Here is a 22,179-nt window from a genome sequence, read left to right on the forward strand (position 1 = left end):
TAAGAATATACCCCAGTTTATCATTTTACCTCATGAGTCATGCCAGCTTTCTTATGCTCACTGTTTACATAGTTTTTCTTTTCCTATCCTTATGCCTTTATCCTACATCTTTATATTTAAACTATATCTCGTTTAGATAGTGCATAATTGGGTCTTACTTTATCCTGTCTGGGAGTCTGTTCCTCCCAATTAGGTTGCTTCCTTTTTTTTTTTTTTTTTTTTTGAGAGGCGTAGTCTTGCTCTGTTGCCCAGGCTGAGTGCAGTGGCGTGATCTCAGTTTACTGCAACGTACACGATTCTCCTGCCTCAGCCTTCCAAGTAGCTGGGACTACAGGCCCCAGCCACCACGCCCAGCTAATTTTTGTATTTTTTTAGCAGAGACCGGGCTTTACCGTGTTAGCTAGGATGGTCTCCATCTTCTGACCTTGTGATCTGCCCAGCTTGGCTTCCCGAAGTGCTGTGATTACAGGTGTGAGCCACCGCACCTGGCCCCTCCTTTTATATATAACGTAATTGTTGATGTAGTTGGGTTTAAGTGTACCTTTGTGCTCCTCGTTTTCCATTTGTACCTTCTGGCTTCTTTTCTTGTTCCTTTCTTTCTTTTTTTTTTTAGATGGAATTTGCTCTTGTCACCTAGGCTGGAGTCCAATGGTGCAATCTCGGCTCACTGCAACCTCTGCCTCCTGGGTTCAAGCGATTACAGGCGCCTATCACCACACCCAGCTACTTTTTTATTTTGAGTAGAGATGGGGTTTCACCATGTTGGCCAGGCTGGTCTTGAACTCCTGACGTCAGGAGATCTGCCTGCCTCGGCCTCCCAAAGTGCTGGGATTACAGGTGTGAGTCACCGCGTCTGGCCTCCTTTACTTTCTTTGGGGTTAATCTAATCGTTTTTTAGGTTTCCATGTTTATATTATCTATTTATCTCGTTTAGATAGTGCATAATTGGGTCTCCATTGTTTCTTAGCAAACCTGCTATAATGGTTTTATGGTATGTGAGTGCAGATACATGGACAGCTCAGGGTGTTTACTAGGGTCCTTCTACTTGGTGGGATGCAGCCTGGGCCTAGATCTATAGGTCTTGATGAGGAAAGTTACTTCTGACCACTTGTTTGTCCAGTGTTATTTTCTTTTTCCTCCTGATCTCTTTCTTGTGAGAAGCTCAAGTGTTCAAAAAACCCATTTTCCAGTTAAATAGGCTGTTGCTTTGTTACTCATTTTCATTAGTCTTAGGATTATGATATATATCTGGAGGAATGTATATTATTGTTTAATTGTTACTGTTAGCTGAATGCCCTGGATCAGTACAAGGCAACTCCAGCTAATAAGCTTCATGTTTTCTCAAAGTTGAGTTGACTGTGAGCATCTCCCATGGAAATCATTAGTGGGAGTGTACATGCTCCCTCACCGTAATTCTGAGCTCGCATGCTGCTGGTTCTAAACCCTTGGAGATAAGTGGCTTCTTTGGAGAGCCAGGCTGCAGAAAAAGGAGGATGAAGTCTTTGAGGTGTGGGGGGCAGGAATATGGATTATTCAAAGACATTCTCCTCTGCTCTCCACTGTCCTTCCAGCCTATACCTAGGGGACAGAATCTCAGAGAATTGTTTCCAACATATTATTCATGTCTTGCAGTTGTTCAGCCAGATGTTGCCTTTCTAGGGCAGTGATTTTGGGACTCCATTTTCTTATTCAAAAGAGGATTTTTCTTTTATCGTTCTATTTCCACAGAGCTATTTTTAGAAGAAGATAAACTAAGCAATCTTTTCTGTGTTTGCTCTTTTTTAGTCGAGCAAAAGATGTGATAATACCAGCAAAGCCACCTGTCAGCTTTTTCTCCCCGAGGTCTCCAGTGCTTGACCTCTTCCAGGGACAGCTGGACTATGCAGAGTACATTCGCCGGGACTCAGAGGTGGTACTGCTGTTCTTCTATGCCCCTTGGTGTGGACAGTCCATCGCTGCCAGGGCAGAAATTCAGCAAGCAGCAAGTCGGCTTTCAGACCAGGTAATGCTCACATTCGGCTTAAGAATCAAATGACGGGCGGATCACGAGGTCAGGAGATCGAGACCATCCTGGCTAACCCGGTGAAACCCCGTCTCTACTAAAAAATACAAAAAAAACTAGCCGGGCGAGGTGGTGGGCGCCTGTAATCCCAGCTACTAGGGAGGCTGAGGCAGGAGAATGGTGTAAACCCGGGAGGCAGAGCTTGCAGTGAGCCAAGATCCGGTCACTGCACTCCAGCCTGGGCAACAGAGCGAGACTCCGTCTCAAAAAAAAAAAAAAAAAAAAAAGAATCAAATGACTTTCAGTCCTGTATGTATGGCAGGATGTCCCTACAGAGACACCTTGCCCAATGGGCAGACTTTGCCAAGGTGAACTCTGGGAGTCCTTTCTAAGTTACAGAGCCTTCTGTAAAGCAACAGAAAGGATTTCCAAATGTGGTGATTGTAGTCCGAGGCAAGTGTGGGAGCAGATTCTGAATCTCATAACACAGGCCAGTGCTCATCCTGGGGTGCCATACTGTTTGGTTTCAGCATTGAAAAAGGTAGAGGGACTGAAAATCCTGGTTTTTGCGTATGCATTTGATACTTGCTAATTAGGTTTATTTATTTGTTTATTTTATTTTTTTTTGAGACGGAGTGTCGTTCTGTCACTGGAGTGCAGTGGCTCAATCTCAGCTCACTGCAAGCTCCGCCTGCCGAGTTCACACCATTCTCCTGACTCAGCGTCCTGAGTAGCTGGGACTACAGGCACCCACCACCACACCCAGCTAATTTTTTGTATTTTTAGTAGAGACGGGGTTTCACTGTGTTAGCCAGGAGGTCTCGATCTCCTGACCTTGTGATCCACCCGCCTCGGCCTCCCGGAGTGCTGGGATTACAGGCTTGAGCCACCACGCTCGGCCGCTAGTTAGGTATTTCAGGTAAGAAAATTTGTGTATGATGTGACTGCATTGTAACAAGGCTGACCTTTTTAGTATTTGGACCAGAACTATATTCAGCAGATAAGGAATGCCACCTTTGGGCTAGGTGAGAAAGATATATAGGCAAATAAGTCACCTGTTACGGCAGTGGTTTTCAGCCCAGTGGACCCCAGTTGCACTTTAGAAAATAAGTATTTTTTGATGTCCCCTTTTCTTCCTGAAAAGGAATTCATAGATGATACATTTTTCCTATACATGTAATTTCAAAATAATCTAATGCACTGACTGGAACATAAAGTAAGGGGGGGAAAGTAATTTGTAACTAAATTATATATATTTTAGTATATAAGTGCACAGTCAGAACGGGCCCATATACCTTTATGTAGAACCGCTGTGAGTGGGATAGTTACGAATGTAGACTGATAAAGGTGATATGTTGGTGACTTACCTGCCATAGGGACAGTGCTCTTAGTAGTTGATTATCCTAAGTGGTGAACAATCTTGGTAAAATCCTGAACCACACAAAGCCCTTTCTGCTCTCAGTTTACTTCGAAGTTGCTTTCCTGAAAAATCCAGTGAACACAAAAAGCATGCTTTAGATTCACATGTAAAATGGAGTTAGGTTCTGGGCTTGGATAATAACAGTGTTTCCCCAACATCAGTGTTTGGCAGGCATTTTGAACTCCTTTGGAATGCTATGGGTGATTCTTCTGTGTGCAAAGCAGGTTTGAGTGTAGCAGGACATCTACCAATGCCCCTGCCCTACATATGCACTGTAGCTTCCCCCAGTCATTGCGGCAAGCAAAAAGCATCCCACAAATTTCTGAGACTCTCCTGCTCAGAACCACTGATCTGAAGTAACGTGAGTAGGCAGCCGGGTGCCAGAAGTTCATTTGGAACTCTCAGTTGGTTTTTCTTAGAAACTGTGGAGCCTTCCAAATTTAGAGAACAAAGTTCATGTTGCCCATGTTGGGCACAAGAGGGAAATCTATTGTGTTTTATTAATAAGTGTGAATTGGCTACCTTACTGTCAACCTAAGCAGTATGTCCTTCTGAGTGATGGCATTAGTATAATAATAATGATATTCTGGTGCGCCAGGCCCTGTGCTAATTCTCAACCACTTGCAAGCCGATGCTGTTAACCTTGTTTTTCTGCAGCAGGACCGCAGGCGTAAGGGGTGAAGCAGTTTGTTTGCGATCACGTAGTGACAGGTTGTGGGGCTATAGTGCAATCCACCGACTGCTGCTGCTTTTTTTAAAAAAGAGTTCAGCTTCTTCCAAATTGAGAGCTTACTATTCCATGTACTCAGGAGGGAAAAAAGTGGGTTTATTTTTGGAAACACACAAAAATCTTGAACTGTAGTGCATGGTAAGATTGGTAGACGTGGTCCAAGTCCTGGCTGGACATCATAGATAAGAGTATGTCTTTCTTTTTTATTTTAGTGATAAATGATGACCTTTGAAAACTCAAAATAGTTTTTTTCGTACTTTCTGTTTCAGTGAGAGAGGAATAGTTCCATTTTTAATTTCATCTTTTAAATCTTGGTAACTTTTCAGTTGTTATTCATAGTCATTTGAAACCCTTTTTTGGCTCTGCAGGTGTTGTTTGTGGCAATTAACTGTTGGTGGAACCAGGGGAAATGCAGAAAACAGAAACACTTCTTTTATTTTCCTGTAATATATCTGTATCATCGGAGGTAAGAACTTTTTAAATAGTGTTTCTCATTCCAGTTTGGTTTGCCAGTTTATAAATGAATTTTGCATTTTTTCTATATTAAAATATTAAATACTCACTATAGAAAATTTAGATAATACAGATAAGCAAAAATAAAAGATCTGGATAATCCACCCCCCTTTTTAAAGCTAAACATGGGATCAGGCAGTAATACTATTTCCTAAACTGCTTTTCTCACTTTTTTGAGCATCTTTTCATGTCATTACACATTTTACAGCATTGTTTTTCTTTTCTTTTTTTTTTTTTTTGAGACGGAGTCTGGCTCTGTCGCCCAGGCTGGAGTGCAGTGGCCGGATCTCAGCTCACTGCAAGCTCCGCCTTCCGGGCTTACGCCATTCTCCTGCCTCAGCCTCCCGAGTAGCTGGGACTACAGGCGCCCGCCACCTCACCCGGCTAGTTTTTTGTATTTTTTAGTAGTAACGGGGTTTCACCGCGTTAGCTGGGATGGTCTCGATCTCCTGACCTTGTGATCCACCCATCTCGGCCTCCCAAAGTGCTGGGATTACAGGCTTGAGCCATTGCTTCCGGCAGCATTGTTTTTCAAAGTACCAATTACTCCAATGTATTTCAGATATTTTAAGAGTGTTTTGTAATGTAAAAATCCGCCAGATGTCTCATCCTTTCACCTGAAGGCGTAGCAGAGTCCAGAGTGTATCTTACCATCTTTTCTATTGGGAAGAAAATTACTACAGGTACACAGTCCCATGTCCACAATTCTGAAGTCACAAAGAGGGCTGAAAAATGGAGTTTTATTTTATCTTATTTAATTTTTTTTTGAGACAGAGTTTACTTTTTGTTGCCCAGGCTGGAGTGCAGTGGTGCAATCTCACTGCAGCCTCCACTTCCGGGTTCAAGCAGTTTTGCTGCCCCAGCCTCCCGAGTAGCTGGGATTACAGGCGCCTGCCACCATGCCTGGCTTATTTTTGTATTTTTAGTAGAGACAGGGTTTTACCGTGTTGGCCAGGCTGGTCTCAACCTGGGCTATACTAGAGTACAGCCCAGACCCTGCTGTGAATGATAAGTAATGTCTAAAAATCTGACTTGAAGGGTTTTGGAGATAGGAGATAGGACTTTGGACTTTGGACTTTGTTCAGGGTGATTGGCTTGGAGTTTGTTGAAGGTAAAATGGGTAAATGAGCTTTGATTAATAGAGAGCTTTCCTTTTACCTTCTAAACTTCTTGGGCCTTAATCACTGGAGATTTATAGCAGACATCAACAAACAATGATTTGTGGGTTCTCTGTTACATTCCATCCCATTTCTGTGTCTGTAACATAAACTGTTGTCTGGCACATAGTATTGACTCCCAGGAACTATTAGGTAGTATTTGGGCAAAAACACACTTTCTTACTCCATCTCTACCCCCACGTTTTCCTCTGGATATTAGAAATTTATATTTTAATATTTGTAGTAACAAGCCAGTGTTTGCTTAGGGACCACTAAGATGATTTTCAGATTTCTTCCCCACTTTTTGGCCAGTAACTTAGAGGTTCTGCCTTTACGTGGAAGGTTCAAGTACAGGCTTTTTCGGATACAGGAATACTTTCTTTTTTTTTTTTTTTTTGAGACGGAGTCTCGCTCTGTCGCCCAGGCTGGAGTGCAGTGGCCGGATCTCAGCTCACTGCAAGCTCCGCCTCCCGGGTCTACACCATTCTCCTGCCTCAGCCTCCCGAGTAGCTGGGACTACAGGCGCCCGCCACCTCGCCCGGCTAGTTTTTTGTATTTTTTAGTAGAGACGGGGTTTCACCGTGTTAGCCAGGATGGTCTCGATCTCCTGACCTCGTGATCCACCCGTCTCGGCCTCCCAAAGTGCTGGGATTACAGGCTTGAGCCACCACGCCCGGCCAGGAATACTTTCTCAGAGTTACTCTTTTGGTTTTAAAGGTAAGTGTAAGGTGGTGTACTTAACTCTGTGTTCTGTAATGGGATGATGAGCTTGCCCTGCTGAAGTCCTTGCATTTCTTTTTGGCTTTGAAAAAGGGCATGGAAGCCTAGTGGGGCGGTATAGTCCTTTCAGGCTGCTCAGAGGTGGATTTAATGTGATGTGACGTTAAAATCAGAAGAGTTCCATGGAATCAAGTACAAATGTCATTTTGGGATATGTGGGTATACAGTATTGTCATATATGTATGTATATTTGTTTGCTTAGCTTTTGCAGAAAGATTGAAGGGACCTCGAAGGAACTTTAGAAATATGTCCAACCTTCTTATTTTACAGATGAGGAATTTGAGGTGGTATGCACCTTGAAATGCCTGCCTCCACACCCCTGTCTTTGCGTTGTTAGGTTTTACAAGTCACTAGGACCCTTGTAACATCACACCAGGAAAACTCAGCAAAGCCTCTTGGCCTGAGTAGTTGAGGTTTCCAGATTGGTAGCTCCTTTTTCTGGAACAAAATAAGTTAGATGCTTTTTTGATTTCTTCCTTTAAATTAAAAATTATTGGTGGTTGATGGGGTTGGTGTTGGTGGTAATTTTTAGACTGAACTAATTTGTAGTAAGTCTTGATTTGGTCGAATTCTTAACTGTCTCCCAGCTGTACACGTAGAGAATGCTGTTTTCACTTTTTTTTCATGCTAAGATTCCTTTGACATCATTCTGCAGTGCACTTTGAAGAATTGTGTTTATTTCATCACTGTGTGTGTGTTTGTGTGTGTCTGTGTATGTGTGTGTGTGTGTGTGTGTGTCTGTGTGAATTTCTGTAACCATGTATTCTGGTATTATAATCACAGCCTTTATAACATTCTTCACTGGGCTCTATTGTTACTGTTAACAGTAAGCTTAATGTCAATTTCTGTTTAGAGAAAAGAATGATTATGCAGTTGTTGAATTTCACCATAACCCCCACCCTTGCCACCTACCATCCAATTATATATGGGCAGTGTCTGTATTGCGTGAAATTGAAGAGAGGCATGTGAGAATTCTGATTAGCTTAGAAGGATAACTGAATGGTGGTGTATTACTTAGTGGCACTGAATCAAATTGTGTGTGTTCCCAGGCACAACTGGAGGGGAAAGGAAGAAAGATCATTTATACTGGTCACTGACTTCAGACCTTCACATAATTTGTTGTTGTTGTAATAAAGCTTCAAATAAGTTTAAGGTTAATTCAGTGATCCTTTGTCCGCCTATTTCTTTTTAGTAGGGTAAGGGCCAACTGTTCAACCTGTCCGTTACCTTACAGTGACTAGTCGAAGGAAAGTCTGCCCGCCTACATTGAATTGTATAGTTAAATCCTGGAATCCCTTAGCGTGAGGTCAATTTCCAGGGTTGTCTTTCTGTTTTGTTTTTAAAAGAAATATTGTGGGAATTAATTTTTTTTTCAGAGACAAGAATAAATGTTTTTTGTTTGGCAATTCAGTTTGCAGTTGAATTCAAGATCATAGAAGGATAGGGGCTGCTTCCGCCTCTCCTCACCTAAAATGCTTATTCTTAATTCTCTGGTTACCTCCTGAGCAAAGCAGGCTACTGATCTGTGACTTGGTTGGATCCCAAAGCAAGACACTTTCATTTTGTGGTGGTGATGATTTTAGTTCTACATTACAGGCTTAATGCATGGTGTATTATTTTTATTATTTTTATTTTTATTTTTATTTTTTGGTACTAGTTTTGGACCAATCGAATACAAAGGCCCCATGAGTGCTGTTTACATTGAGAAGTTTGTCCGGCGGGTGATGAAACCACTTCTCTACATCCCATCTCAATCAGAATTACTAGATTTTCTCTCAGACTACGAGGTACTTGTCTTTCATATCTCCTCCTCCATACTCAAGGCCTTTCACTGGGTTGTATTGGATTGTTTGTATTAAAGGGGTTTTAAAAAAAAACCTCCTGAATTGCAGCAAGTCAAAGGTCATGTGATGCATCAGCCCCAGTTAAATGCTTTCTGAGATACTGACTGTAAGGATGGTTTGTCCAAGAGAGTTGTAAGAGAATAGAGTACTAGCAAAATCTTTCTTTTTTTGCTAGGGAATTTTCAACAGATTTTCATCTTGCCTCACAGTTAACTTAGAGTAGATGAGAATTAACTTACAATTTATGTGCAGCTGCAAATTTCTAAGAATATTATTTGACACTTCTCGTAGCATTGTACTATGAGATACCTGGTTTTTCTTGTTAGTTGTAGTTTGGTTTTTTTGAAAACTGGAAATATGTTTCCTTCCATGTTACGAAGTATGTAACTATTTCAAGGTCTTGTTTACAGAAAGTTTTCTAACTTTACTAATGTAGCTTCTTTCCTGCTTCCCCATTGCCAACTTCAACCCCTGGTAAATTATTTTTATAGTATTTTTTGTTTGTTTGTTTTTTGAGACAGAGTCTTGCTCTGACACCCAGGCTGGAGTGTGATCTCAGCTGACTGCAACCTCTACCTCCCGGGTTCAAGTGCTTCTTGTGCCTCAGCCACCCAAGTAGTTGGGATTACAGGCATGTGCCACCACGCCCAGCTAATTTTTGTATTTTTACTAAAGAGGGTTTCGCCATGTTGGCCAGGCTGGTCTTGAACTCTGGGCCTCAAGTGATCCTCCCATGTTGGCCTCCCAAAGTGTTGGGATTACAGATATGAGACACCATGCCCAGCCCTATAGGATCTTTAATGCATGTTAAGAATGGCTTATTATTGTGAGGCCAGTATTGGGATTATTAAAATATGTAACCTCAAAAATTGTAAAAGTAGTTCTGCAAAAAATTCACTGGAGCAAGTGTAAAATCATACTTGAGTACAAGTAAAATGATACTCAGGTACGACAAAATCAAGACCATAAATATCTGACAGAGATAAAAAAACATCTAAATCCAGACCTTCCTGACAGTTTAGAATTGTGGCTAGTTGAATTTTACTGTTCGCACTATTTATATTCTGTATAGATTGGATACAAATTTTTTCACCAGAACATCAGTATAGCTGTTTTCAATTGTGTTAGAAACTCTACATATGTGTTAACTGTTAGCAGAGATTCCCCAAGCAGCAGTATGAATATCTAGTTATTCTGCTTATAGTTCTTAGCTATGCATCAGAGTAAATATTCCTTAATTACACAGATAGCAGATGAATGTCTGTGCACCTCAGAGGCCTGCCTCTCATTTTCCCTGGGCAGGCTGGTGGGTGAGGACTATATTAAGAGACAGGGTACTGGGGCCTGATCCCTTTGGCACACTCACTGGGTCTGTGACTTGGGGCGGGTTACTCACTTCCTGGGCATCAGGGGCCTGGGACAGGGTGTCCTTGAGATTCCTTCTAACAGTAAAGTTGTGATAAGTGGATTTTGACATGGATCTGCAGTGGGTTACAGCCAGAGCGACTCGAGATGGCACACCAAAATGGTGAAGAATCAAGAGTCAGACAGACCTGCTTTTAGCAGTACTCTATTTTATTTATTTATTTATTTAGAGATGGTCTCACTCTGTGACCCAGGCTGGAGTACAGTGGTGTGATCTTGGCTCACTGCAACCTCCATCTCTTGGGTTCAAGTGATTCTTCTGCCTAAGTCTCCTAAGTAGCTGGGATTACAGGCATGCACCATCACACCCGGCTAATTGTGTGTTTTTAGTAGAGATGGGGTTTCACATTGTTGGCCAGGGTGGATTATTTTATGTTTTTGAGATAGGGTTTCACTCTGTCACCTAGGCTGGAGTGCGGTGGTGCAGTCTTGGCTCAAGCGATCCTTCTGCCTCAGCCTCCCAAAGTGCTGGGATTATAGGCGTGAGCCACCATGCCCAGCCCAGCAGTACTTTAAAAGACTGTGCTCCAAGTATTGATGTGGAGTTCATGTTAGACTCACTAATCTGATGATATTACTGCTGATGACATTTAAAACATTACATTAAAGTTTTTTGGCAGCCCACTGAATTAGAGTGATGTACAACAGTGATTAAGCTGGACTGCCTTTAAAATGGGAACCACAAGAGTGCTACCAAGATGGGGTCCCTCGATCACTTCTGTCAGCCTTTAAAATTACTTCCTCCCAAAAGCTGTGGCTTTTATCGGGTTTGTGTCATCTTTTGCTGGGCTTCTCACTGAGATGAGATTGTCTCATTAGCAAGACATAGATAGTACTTGATTAATTGTGAAATAACTCACTAGTCAAGCCCAGCATGACGCTTGTGAAACCATTTGTCTTGCAAAATATACCAAATAGCACAGCCTAGAAAATGTGTCAGTTTCACACACATTGCCTATAACATAGACACAGAATTCTCGATCCGGAAATGAAACCACTGTCATGGTTTTGACGGTTGAATGATTAGGAAAGTTAAGGAATTTTTGGAGTCCCTGGAGTAGAGCACAATAAGCTTTTGAATATTCTGCTAAGTTTGGGTTTCTCAACCTTGGCACAGTTGACATTGGAGGTCAGATAATTCTGTGGTTTGGGGGACTGTCCTGTGCTTTGCAGGGTGTTTAGCAGTATCCCTGGCCTCCACCCACTGCATGTTGGTAGCACCCTTTTCTCCCCTCAGTTGTGACAACCAAAAATGTCTGCAGACCTTGCCAAATACCCCTTAGGGGGCAAAATTCCCCCAGTTAAGAACTACTGCTCTGAATAATTGAGTTTTCCCAATTAAGGCCTTAAGAGAAAGAAAACACATCTTTTTTCATGTGGCTCTCAGAAGGCCTTAATTTAATAATTAAAAGTTTATCTGCTTATAATGGTGGCAGTAGAGAGAAGATGAAAACTAAACAGTGCCTTGACTAGAGAATGCTGGAAAGTTATCGGGGGGGAATTATAGCTAGGGGTGAGTTAGATTGTCATCACTAGAGCTATCTCTGATACTCAACTTTTTACTCAAATTCCTTATTTTTTCCAAAAAACAAACAAAAAACCCTATACAGTTTAAATATGTGAAGGAGCTTGCTAATTTAAAGACATCTTACTAAGAAAGATACTTGTTTTGGTCAAGAGCCTTATCTCAGTTTATATTTTTTATCAATATGGATTTCAGTATCAAGTGTGTTTAAATTTAAGTATATCAAAATTGGGTCAAAATAATTAATGTTTTCATGGCACTTCTAAGGTTTGACATAATGAAGGATTGTGTTTTTTTGCTTGACTTAATGTCTGTTAGATGTGTTTGTAACATCTTGTAGGAGTGTGTGTGATAATTTCCTGCTTGTTTAAAAAAAAATTTCTTGTGTAGGATCTGGATTTTAAGGAAGGAAAAAAAATATTGATTAGTTATAAATTTGTATCTAATCCAGACATTTGTGAGCATTTTGGACCATTATAAAATAATATAATTAGCATTCATTATTTGGGAAGCAACGATGGCCTGAAATAAATAATATTCTCTACTGACATAAACTTGTTTTTGAGACAGAGTCTCGCTCTGTCTCCCAGTGTGGTGGCACAATCTCATCTCACTGCAGCCTCCACTTCCTGGGTTCAAACAATTCTTGTGCCTCAGCCTCCTGAGTAGCTGGGATTACAGGCATGTGACACCGTGCCCAGTTATTTTTGTATTTTTGGTAGAGACGGGGTTTCACCATTTGACCAGGCTGGTCTTGAACTCCTAGCCTCAAGCGATCCACCCACCTCAGCCTCCCAAAATGCTAGGATTACAGGTGTAAGCCACTGTGCCCGGCTGACGTAAACTTTTGTTATATGTATATGGAACTCTATTCATATATGCTTATTCTATTGTTAGAAAAAGAAATGTTCTAATTGTATCTTGGTTTTTGTTTTTTTTTAGAAGTCCTATAGTTGAATTGTTTCAAAGGCCTATTCAGATGATTTGATACTGAATTACTTAGAGTGGAATTTTTTTTTTTTTTTTGAGATGGAGTCTCTGTTGTCCAGGCTGGAGTGTAGTGGCGTGATCTCGGCTCACTGGAACCTCCACCTCCCAGGTTCAAGCGATTCTCCTGTCTCAACCTCCTGAGTAGCTGGGACTACAGGCATGTGCCACCATGCCTGGCTAATTTTTTGTATTTTTAGTAGAGACGGAGTTTCATTGTGTTAGCTAGGATGGTCTTGATCTCCTGACCTCGTGATCCGCCTGCCTCGGCCTCCCAAAATGCTGAGATTACAGGCGTGAGTCACCGCACCTGGCCGAAGAGTGGAAGTTTTTAACCAGTGGAAAATATTTTATTTGGCTTAGATATCTCAAACCTACCAATATCAGATTGCTAATCATCTATCACGGTTTTATGTTTGTAAAATACGACTCTTAAAGAGGCCCGGCGAGGTGCCTCAGGCCTGTAATCCCAGCACTTTGGGAGGCCAAGGTGGGAGGATTGCTTCAAAACAGGAATTCAAGACCAACCTGGGCAACAAAATAAGACCCTGTCTCTGTAACAAAATGTTAAAAATTAGCCAGACATGGTGGCACATGCCTGTAGTCCCAGCTACTTGGGAGGCTGAGGCTGGAGAATTGCTTGAGCCCAGGAGTTTGGGGTTACAGTGAGCTGTGATGGCACCACTGCACTCCAGCCTGGGTGACAGAGTGAGACCCCATCTCAAAACAAAACAAAGACAAGATTCTGAGCCCAGAAACAATTTCTAGGACAACAGTTTTGCCTTTAATTTACTTAAACATCGCAGAAAAACATTAAAGGGTGAATACTAAAAATTCTTAACTTTGTAAACCCTGAAATACTTTAGTTGTTATTAGCAAAGAAGTAATGCATAAACTATGCATTTTCAAGTGCTCTTTAGTTTTCAAGTGCTTATTTCTAATGTTCCAAACAGCCGTGTGAGGTAGATGGAAATTGTAGATCCTTCGAACAGATTAAGAAGCTAAGGTACAGGGAGGCTGTGATTTACCTCCGTGGAGACTGGATGATAGCCCAGCCTCGTGGCTCCCTAAATTCTTGTCTATCATGTTCCTTCCTCAAAGAAATATTTAAGGTTCCTGAGTTGAAACTTCAGTATCTACCTAGGGCTTAAAACTTCAAATGTTTAACTATTTAATGTCATTTTTTGAACCTTTTTTCTTTCATGATAGAACATTTTAAAGATGTTGGCTCCTTAATTTGGCTGTAGCTTTTTTTTTAAATGAATACTTAAAAGAATAAATATGGATAAAGGATGATGCCATGGCTCTTAAGCAGCAGAGTTTTGCCATTTCCTGTTATTTATTGGGTCATTCACATTTATTCTGCAGAACTGGGATTATTCTGTGCATGATAGTCACAATATTGAGGCAGGATAGGGTCTAGAATTTTCTATCCAGGTAAGCACTACAATGATACTTACCTCATAAATGATGAATGTAGCTAAAAACTGAAATGAACTTGCCAGGAGATCCCATAAAGGGAGATTAAGAGCTCTATGTCGTTTCCTTGCAAACCATGTTAAGAAATTCTCCCGGGCTCCATGGCTCACGCCTGTAATCCCAGCACTTTGGGAAGCCGAGGCAGGCAGATCATGAGGTCAGAGTTCACGACCAGCCTGGCCAACATGGTGAAACCCCATCTCTACTAAAAATACAAAAAATTAGCTGGGCATGGTGGCTGGCGCCTGTAATCCCAGCTACTTCGGAGGCTGAGGCAGGAGAATTTCTTTAACCTGGGAGGCAGAGATTGCAGTGAGCCAAGATCGTGCCACTGCACTCCAGCCTTGGCAACAGAGAAAGACTCTGTCTCAAAAAAAGAAAAAAGAAACGCTACTTACTTCAATTACTCCAGTTGTGGAATCCCTCTTACTCGAATGTTCTTCCTGCCAATTTAAATACAGGGAGGAAAATGAAGTCAATTACTGTGAACAACATATTCTAACAGAACCAGTGTCATTTTTATTTTTACTTTGTAGAGATGAGATCTTGCCATGTTGCCCAGGATGGTCTTGAACTGCTGAGCTCAGGTGATCCTCCCATCTCAGCCCCCAAAAGTGCTGGGATTACAGACATAAACCACCACACCTGGCCAGTGTCATTTTTATTTCAGTGGACATTAAGTTGATTGGAAAGAGAATAGGACTGAGCAATGGTAATTTAATTTTCAGTGACTAGTTTTCTGGCTCCTCTAATTTCAGTATTGTTTGGACATCATTGTGTTAGGTATTGGTAGCTTCTACATCAGTAGTGCTTGCTTTCTTATTTATTTGGTTTTTTGAGACAGAGTCTCGCTCTGTTCCACAGTCTGGAGTGCAGTGGTGTGATCTCTGCTCACTGCAACCTCCACCTCCCAGGTTCAAGCAATTCTTCTGCCTCAGCCTCCCAAGTAGCTGCGACTACAGGCACCCATCATGATGCTCGGCTAATTTTTGTATTTTTAGTAGAGCGGGGTTTCACCAGGCTGGCCAGGGTGGCCTCAAACTCCTGGCCTCAAGTAATCTGAAGGGATTACAGGCGTGAGCCAGCGCTGCTGGCCTTTTTTATTTTTTAAAGCACTTGACAGGTTTGTTTGACTTGTACCTTATAATTTACTCACCAAATGTTAACAGTATTATTATTTCAAACTCTTATCTTCTATCTGCAGGCAAATATTTTAAAAATCTTTTTGTGAATTTCTGTATCCATTTAAGAACACTTATTTAGCATACATTCATTCATTTATTCGTAACAGCTTGGTAACAAAATTGTTTTAAATTTTAATGGGATGGGGAAAGACTCGGGAATCTTTTAGGGGGAAGAAGAGAGTTAAGTAAAATTGCCAGATGACAGAAAACTTGAGCATTTTGACAGAATTGTAGAATGCTGGTACCCGACATTGTCATATTGTTTGTAAAATTCTACTGTGAATGTTGTGCACTGTTTCTGTTAGTTCATAGTTTTGTATTTGGTTGTTTGAGACAGAGTCTTTCTTTGTTGCCCAGGCTGGAATGCAGTTGCACGATCTTGGCTCACTGCAACCTCCACCTCCCTGATTCAAGCAATTCTCGTGCCTCACCCTCTCGAGTAGCTGGGATTACAGGCATGCACCACCACGGCTGGCTAATTTTTGTATTTTCAATAGAGATGGGGTTCCACCATGTCGGCCAGGCTGGTCTTGAACTGACCTCAAGTGATCCTCCCGCCTCAGCCTCCCAAAGTGCTGGGATTACAGGTGTGAGCCTGGGCAACAGAGTGAGACTCTGTTTCTTTTTTTTTTTTTTGAGATGGAGTCTTGCTCTGTCCCCCACTGGCCGGAGTGCAGGGGCATGATCTCAGCTCACTGCAGCTTCCGCCCCCAGGGTTCAAGGGATTCTCTTGCCTCAGCTTCCCGAGTATTTGGGACTACAGGCATGTACCACCACACCTGGCTAATTTTTGTATTTTTTAATAGATATGGGGTTTCACCATGTTGACCAGGCTGGTCTCGAACTCCTTACCTCAAATGATCCTCCCGCGTAGGTCTCCCAAAGTGCTGGGATTACAAGTGTGAGCCACTGCACCCAGCCTAGGTGTTAAGTTTCTGTCAGAATGAAAACCAGTTGATTCATTTACAGTTGAATCTTAGAACAAGCAAGTGGTTTAGATTGGAAAGATAGTATATTCCACTACAGATCAGAAGTTTCCTCTTTTTTTTTTTTTTTTTTTGAGACAGAGTTTCACTCTTGCTGCCCAGGCTGGAGTGCAATGGTGAGATCTTGGCTCACCGCCGCAACCTCCACCTCCCAGGTTCAAGAGATTTTCCTGCCTCAGCCTCCCTAGTAGCTGGGATTATAGGCATGTGCCACCACGCACAGCTAATTTTGTATTTTTAATAGAGACAGGGTTTCTCCATGTTGGTCAGGCTGGTCTCGAACTCCCGACCTCAGGTGATCCCCCTGCCTCGGCCTCCTAGAGTGCTGGGATTATAGGCATGAGCCACCGCTCCCGGCCAGAAGTTTCCTCTTTTATATAACATACTGATTTTACATTTTACCAACAGATTAAATTTCTACCCTAAGTTTTGGATACAATTTTGTTTCAGTGATCAAGTTCACTTCCGTAATGACTTGCTAATATCGAACTTGCCAAGTGCTTTTGGGCTTAAAAGGATTCTTTTCATTTGCCTAGTGCTTTACGGTTCATCAGGCTTGCTCTTTGCCTAACCCTGTGAAGAACTGTTCCTATTTCCACATCAGGCAACTGAGAGTTCATATTGAAGGGTTCTCCCAAGGCTGTTCTTTCAGCCACTAGATCTCAGTCTTGAGCTTAGGTCTTCTGATTCCAAGTCCAGCACTCTTTCCTCAGGGATCTCACAGTTTGACTTTTAAGGCAGATACTATTATTACAGAACAAAACCTGACTGAATGAGTGCCATAGGGCCTTCAAAGAAGGAAGAAGTGATTGTAAACAGGAAGGCAGAACGTATCTGGTAGGGGACAGTTAATTGGTTTGGGAGAATGAGGGGGAGTTCTACGTCCAGCTTAGAGAAGTGGAATGAGCAGGTGGAAATGAGTATGTAGGGTGGAGGAGCCCAGAGGGCTGGAGGCGGGTCCTCTGCAGACCTGAGGGAAAGGAGAGTTGCCACTGTGGAATGCTGGGTTTTGAAGGGGGGTTCTATGGTTTGTTTCCCATTGAAAGGGCTTGATTACAGGTGAAGATTAACCCTGATTTCCAGCAAAGTGTGAAGGTATGTTTGGAGTCAATGAGAGAAAGCAATTCAAGAAGAAACTTAAGAAAGGTTAAAAGAAAATTATTGCCACTGCTTGTCTGGAGTTGTTAAAAGCGATTGAGGACATAACTTACTGATGAAGTTTTGAGTCTGGGAGAATTGTACTGTCAACAGGGTGTGGAAAGACCTACTCGTGGGGACAGAAGGAAGTTTCAGCTTTGAATGCCCCTGAATGACCACTGTGCAATCCTGTCAAAGCTGCTGCAACTCCATCCCTTACCCTGTTTGTTGTTTAAATGGAGGGGATGTTCAACCCCAACCTGGAATTTTTCTCATGTGCTTAGGCTTTTTGAAAAAAGGAAATGCAACAAGATGCATTGATTGTCAAATTATAATACGTCTTTCTTGCTTTAAAATATCCTCCATTACACTGTGGCTGACAGTGCCTCACTTACCTAATTCTGCTCTTTTTCCTGCAGCCTGGAGTACTTGGGTACTTTGAGTTCAGTGGCTCACCCCAGCCTCCTGGTTATTTGACCTTCTTCACCTCAGCATTACATTCATTAAAGAAAGGTAAAAAATGATTCATATTAAGACATTGGTACTTCAGTAGAATTGATATTTACATCTTTTTCATGTATTATTATTATTATATATTCTACTTTGCTTGATTCCTTTTCTCAGTGTATTTTTTTAAATTTATTTTTAGATGGAGTCTTACTCTGTCGCCCAGGCTGGAGTGCAGTGGCATGATCTTGGCTCACTGGAATCTGTGTCCCAGGTTCAAGTGATTCTCCTGCCTCAGACTCCTGAGTAGCTGGAACTACAGGCACCTGCCACCATACCTGGCTAATTTTTGTATTTTCAGTAGGTATGGGGTTTTACCGTGTTGGCCAGGCTGGTCTCGAACTCCTGACCTCAGGTGATCACCTGCCTCGGTTCCCAAAGTGCTGGGATTACAGGCATGAGCCACTGCACTTGGTCGTCACTGTATTTTTATTAATTACATTGTTTAATGTTCCTTCCTTAGCAAACAGGAAATACTGTTCGATTTCACATATAGTCTCTCAAATGTTTAGCTTTCTAAAAATATAGCTTGAGGCTAGGCACAGTGGCTCATGTCTGTAGTCCCAGCACTTTGGAAGGCTGAGGTAGGTGGATTGCTTGAGTCCAGGAGTTTGAGACCAGCCTGGCCAACATGACAAAACCCCGTCTCTACAAAGAATACAAAAATTAGGCAGGTGTGGTGGTGCACACCTGTAATCCCAGCTACTCAGAAGGATGAGGTAGGAGAATCACTTGAACCCAGGAGGCAGAGGTTGCAGTGAGCCGAGATCATGCCACTGCATTGCAACCTGGGGAACAGAGTAAGATCCTGTCTCAAAAAAAAAAAATACATATATATATATATTTATTTATTTTTATTTATATTTCTATGTGCTGGGTGCAGTGGCTCACACCTGTAATCCCAGCACTTTGGAAGGCCAAGGCAGGCGGATCACCTGAGGTCAGGGGTTCGAGAACAGCCTGGCCAACATGACAAAACCCTGTCTCTACTAAAAATACAAAAATTAGCCAGGCGTAGTGGCACACGCCTGTAGTCCCAGCTACTTAGGAGGCTGAGGCAGGAGAATCCCTTGAACCCAGGAGGTGGAGGTTGCAGTGAGCTGAGATCACACCATTGCACTCCAGTCTGAGTGACAGAGCAAGACTCTGTCTCAAAAAAAAAAAAAAAAAAAAAACTAAAACAAAAAAATATATACATATATATAGAGAGAGAACTTCACGTTATATCTGTAATTATATATTTTGTACTTTAAAATTTGTTGTATCATAATCTTTTTCTGTGTTTATAGTTAAAGGTTTTTGTCAGCATTTTTAGTGGTTATTTTGTCTGTCAGTTAGGTTGTAATTTAGCAATGCATTTCTTTTGAGAAGTATTTTTCCAGGTATAAAACTCATGTCACTTTACAGCATGGGATACTGCCAGCTTCTCATATCTGTATTTTTCTTTGGACTTAGTTGAATTGTATATTGTTTGGTGTCCTGGTTTTTAAGTGAAAAGTCATATTCTCGCAATTGTTTTATGTTGTTCTGTGCTCTCTCTCAGGCCTAACTCTACAGCCTGTCAGTTCTGTGTCAGATCCATTCTCATCTGCTCTCTTGTCGCCATCCCCTTTGTTACCACTCTAGTCTGCACCCCTTCACCCACACCTAGACCAGACCAGTGGACACGTAACTGGTATCCACTCACTCCTCCTTCCTTGGACTGTGGCCTTTGCACATGCTAGTCCTTCTTCCTGGAATGTGCCTCCACCCCTAGGGCCCAGTTCTCCACCTGTCAGGGCCCAGCTCGAATATCACTTCCACAATTAAATAACTGAAATCTCTACCCCAGTCTAACCTGGGTACCCTGTTATTTCTTTTGTAGCACTTAACACAGATGGCATTTATGTGTGTGGTTACAAGATGATTTATTTAATGTCTTTTTCCCTTCCAAGATGATTTATTTAATGTAAGATTTCTGAGGGTAGGGACCATGTTCCTCATGTTAGAGTTCTTTCTGTATAGCCTGGCATAAAGCAGGGGCTCAGTCAGCCTTTGCCAAGCAAGTGATCACATTAATGGCCCTATCGTCTTCCCCCAGGAGATCAACCAAAAATATATAATTTTTTTTATTTTTATTTTTGGAATATTAAAACAGTATATATGAAACAATTATATGACTGGCCATTAAAATATATACCTTGAAGGTTTTATTTAAAAGCACAGAGAATCTACTATATTCACATTGTTTGGGAGACATAGGGGGAGAAAATCAAGCTGTCATATAAGTATGTCTGTCTAATTGAAAGACTTTGAGCTGCACTGTTTCAAGTGACTAAGAAGACTTAGCAAATAAAAGTTTGAACTTTGAAAACAAAATACTGCCAACTTAAATAAGCTTAAGAAGCATCCATTCAAAGCTCTTCATGGGAAATTAAATAAAGCCCTTCACAGAAGAAGACAGACCTTAATGAAGATTATATAAAAGGGTAACCTAGAGTCAGTCACTAAAGTGATGGTAGCATTCAAGTTTGTGAGCTGAAGAGGCCATTTCAAGGTCGTAGAAGCATGTTTTGTTATTTGATTGGCTTATATTATGTGCTGCTATGCCATATTAGAAATACATTACTCATTTTAAATTATTTTTTCATTCAGAGGTTCCTAAAATGGTACTCCTTTTAGGAATACCCTTCTAATACGAGACAGTAGCTTTTTTCTCCTTTCTTTAAGCAAAAGGGTAAATAGTGATAAATAAAATAAGGTTGAAAGAGATAAATGGTTACAAATTACTCAAAGGTACAAAATGAACCTCCTTGGTCAGATCACTAATTTTGACAAATTTATACCTGGCCGGGCACGGTGGCTCACGCCTGTAATCCCAGCACTTTGGGAGGCCAAGATGGGCGGATCACCTGAGGTCGGGAGTTCGAGACCAGCCTAACCAACATGGAGAAACCCTGTCTCTACTAAAAATACAAAATTAACCAGGCGTGTTGGTACATGCCTGTAATCCCAGCTATTTGGGAGGATGAGGCAGAAGAATCGCTTGAACCCAGGAGTCAGAGGTTGCGGTGAGCCAAAATCATGCCATTGCACTCCAACCTGGGCAACAAGAGCAACAGACTCCATCTCAAAAAAAAAAAATTTTTTTTGGACAAATTTATATGCAAGTTGTTTTCATAATAAATGTGGTCTGATTTACCTTCTCTACATCTCTTCCCTATCTTGTGATTCTAGTTGCATCTTGTAAAATTCTGTTGCATATGGAAGTTTGCAGGAGCCGAGATTAATTCTGATTAATCCTTTTCACCCCATTTTTTTGTGGCTAAATTCACACATTTGGAAATGTAAATATGTGCACTATGAAGGATTCCTTAAAGTAAATCTTGCCTTGGGCATCTGGGGTTTTTCTGCCTTTCTTGTACTCCGAAGTCAAATGGTATTTTCCTTATTATTAACAGCAGATGTGCAGTAGGAGGTAGGAGAAACACACATGCACACTTAAAAAAAAAAAGATACAGTTTCGAATTAAATTCTAGGTCAATGTCATGTTTAGATTGTATATACAGATCGAGGCTGGAGAAACATTTGATACATCTAACATTTAGTTATAGAGAGCTGAACTGAAGAAGTGTTTAGACTGTTGTAGTAGAAAGCAGATACCTTGGTTCAGCAGGCCACAAGCATTTATACAATGCACATGCCTTTGCCCTGCCTTAATGATTTTTTTTTAATTGTCTTAGAAATAGCCAGGCCACTTGAAAGTTCTACATTTGTTTTCTGAAGGTAGCTGGTCATCAGTGCATAAATAATTTGCGAGTGTACCACGTCTGAAGCATCACAGGGCTGTAGGGTGTGCTGTGAGGAGAGCTTATTCCTGCCCCCCAGCATGCGAGGCTTGGGTTGTAAGATCAGGTTCTGTGGTCCTTTACCCCCCACTTAACGAAACTTGTCTAACATTGGCTATTTTCACACAGTAAAAGAAAGGAAATTCACTTTCCACCTCAGCACTGTAACAGTAACTGCCTTCTCTTGTTGTTTTAACTGTTTCCTTTTTTCTCTGGGGCTCGGCCTTAGTGCTGATCTGTCAGTTTACCTTGGCCCAGCTGTTAGGTGTTGTGGACAGGAACTCTTGCGCATATTTCTGTCCATTATTGTGTTAGCCTTTTTTTTTTTTTTTGATTTGGAGTCTCTCTCTTTTGCCCGGGCTGGAGTGCAGTGGCGTGATCTCAGCTCACTGCAACCTCGGCTCAAGTTCGAGGGATTCTCATGCCCCAGCCTCCTAACTAGCTAGGACTACAGGCACCCACCACCATCCCGCCTAATTTTTGTATTTTTAGTTGAGACAGTTTTTTGCCATGTTGGCCAGGCTGGTCTCAAACTCCTGACCTCAAGTGATCCACCCACCTCAGTTTCCCAAAGTGCTGGGATTACAAGCATGAGCCACTGCACCCGGCCTTCTGGTTAGTTTTTCTTTTTTTTTTTTTTTTTTGAGGCGGAGTCTCGCTCTGTTGCCCGGACTGG

The 22,179-nt window shown here is 41.7% G+C and overlaps 1 protein-coding gene across 5 annotated transcripts in view; it reads left to right on the forward strand.

Moving 5' to 3' along the window:
• Window positions 1-22,179, forward strand: part of TXNDC11 (thioredoxin domain containing 11) — a 69,722-nt gene that overhangs the window by 8,462 nt on the left and 39,081 nt on the right. For 3 of the 5 annotated variants that reach the window (XM_033236477.1, XM_033236476.1, XM_033236481.1), the window contains exons 2-5: window positions 1,786-2,002; window positions 4,521-4,618; window positions 8,260-8,389; window positions 17,589-17,682. In XM_033236477.1, coding sequence (XP_033092368.1) covers window positions 8,288-8,389; window positions 17,589-17,682 — 196 coding nt within the window. In that variant the 5' untranslated portion in view covers window positions 1,786-2,002; window positions 4,521-4,618; window positions 8,260-8,287. The remainder of the gene's footprint in view (window positions 1-1,785; window positions 2,003-4,520; window positions 4,619-8,259; window positions 8,390-17,588; window positions 17,683-22,179) is intronic. The other 2 variants (XM_033236480.1, XM_033236479.1) reach the window with 1 other exon arrangement.

Source organism: Trachypithecus francoisi, unplaced genomic scaffold (genome assembly GCF_009764315.1).
Source record: "Trachypithecus francoisi isolate TF-2019V2 unplaced genomic scaffold, Tfra_2.0 Lachesis_group15, whole genome shotgun sequence".
Taxonomy (NCBI): Eukaryota; Metazoa; Chordata; class Mammalia; order Primates; family Cercopithecidae; genus Trachypithecus; species Trachypithecus francoisi.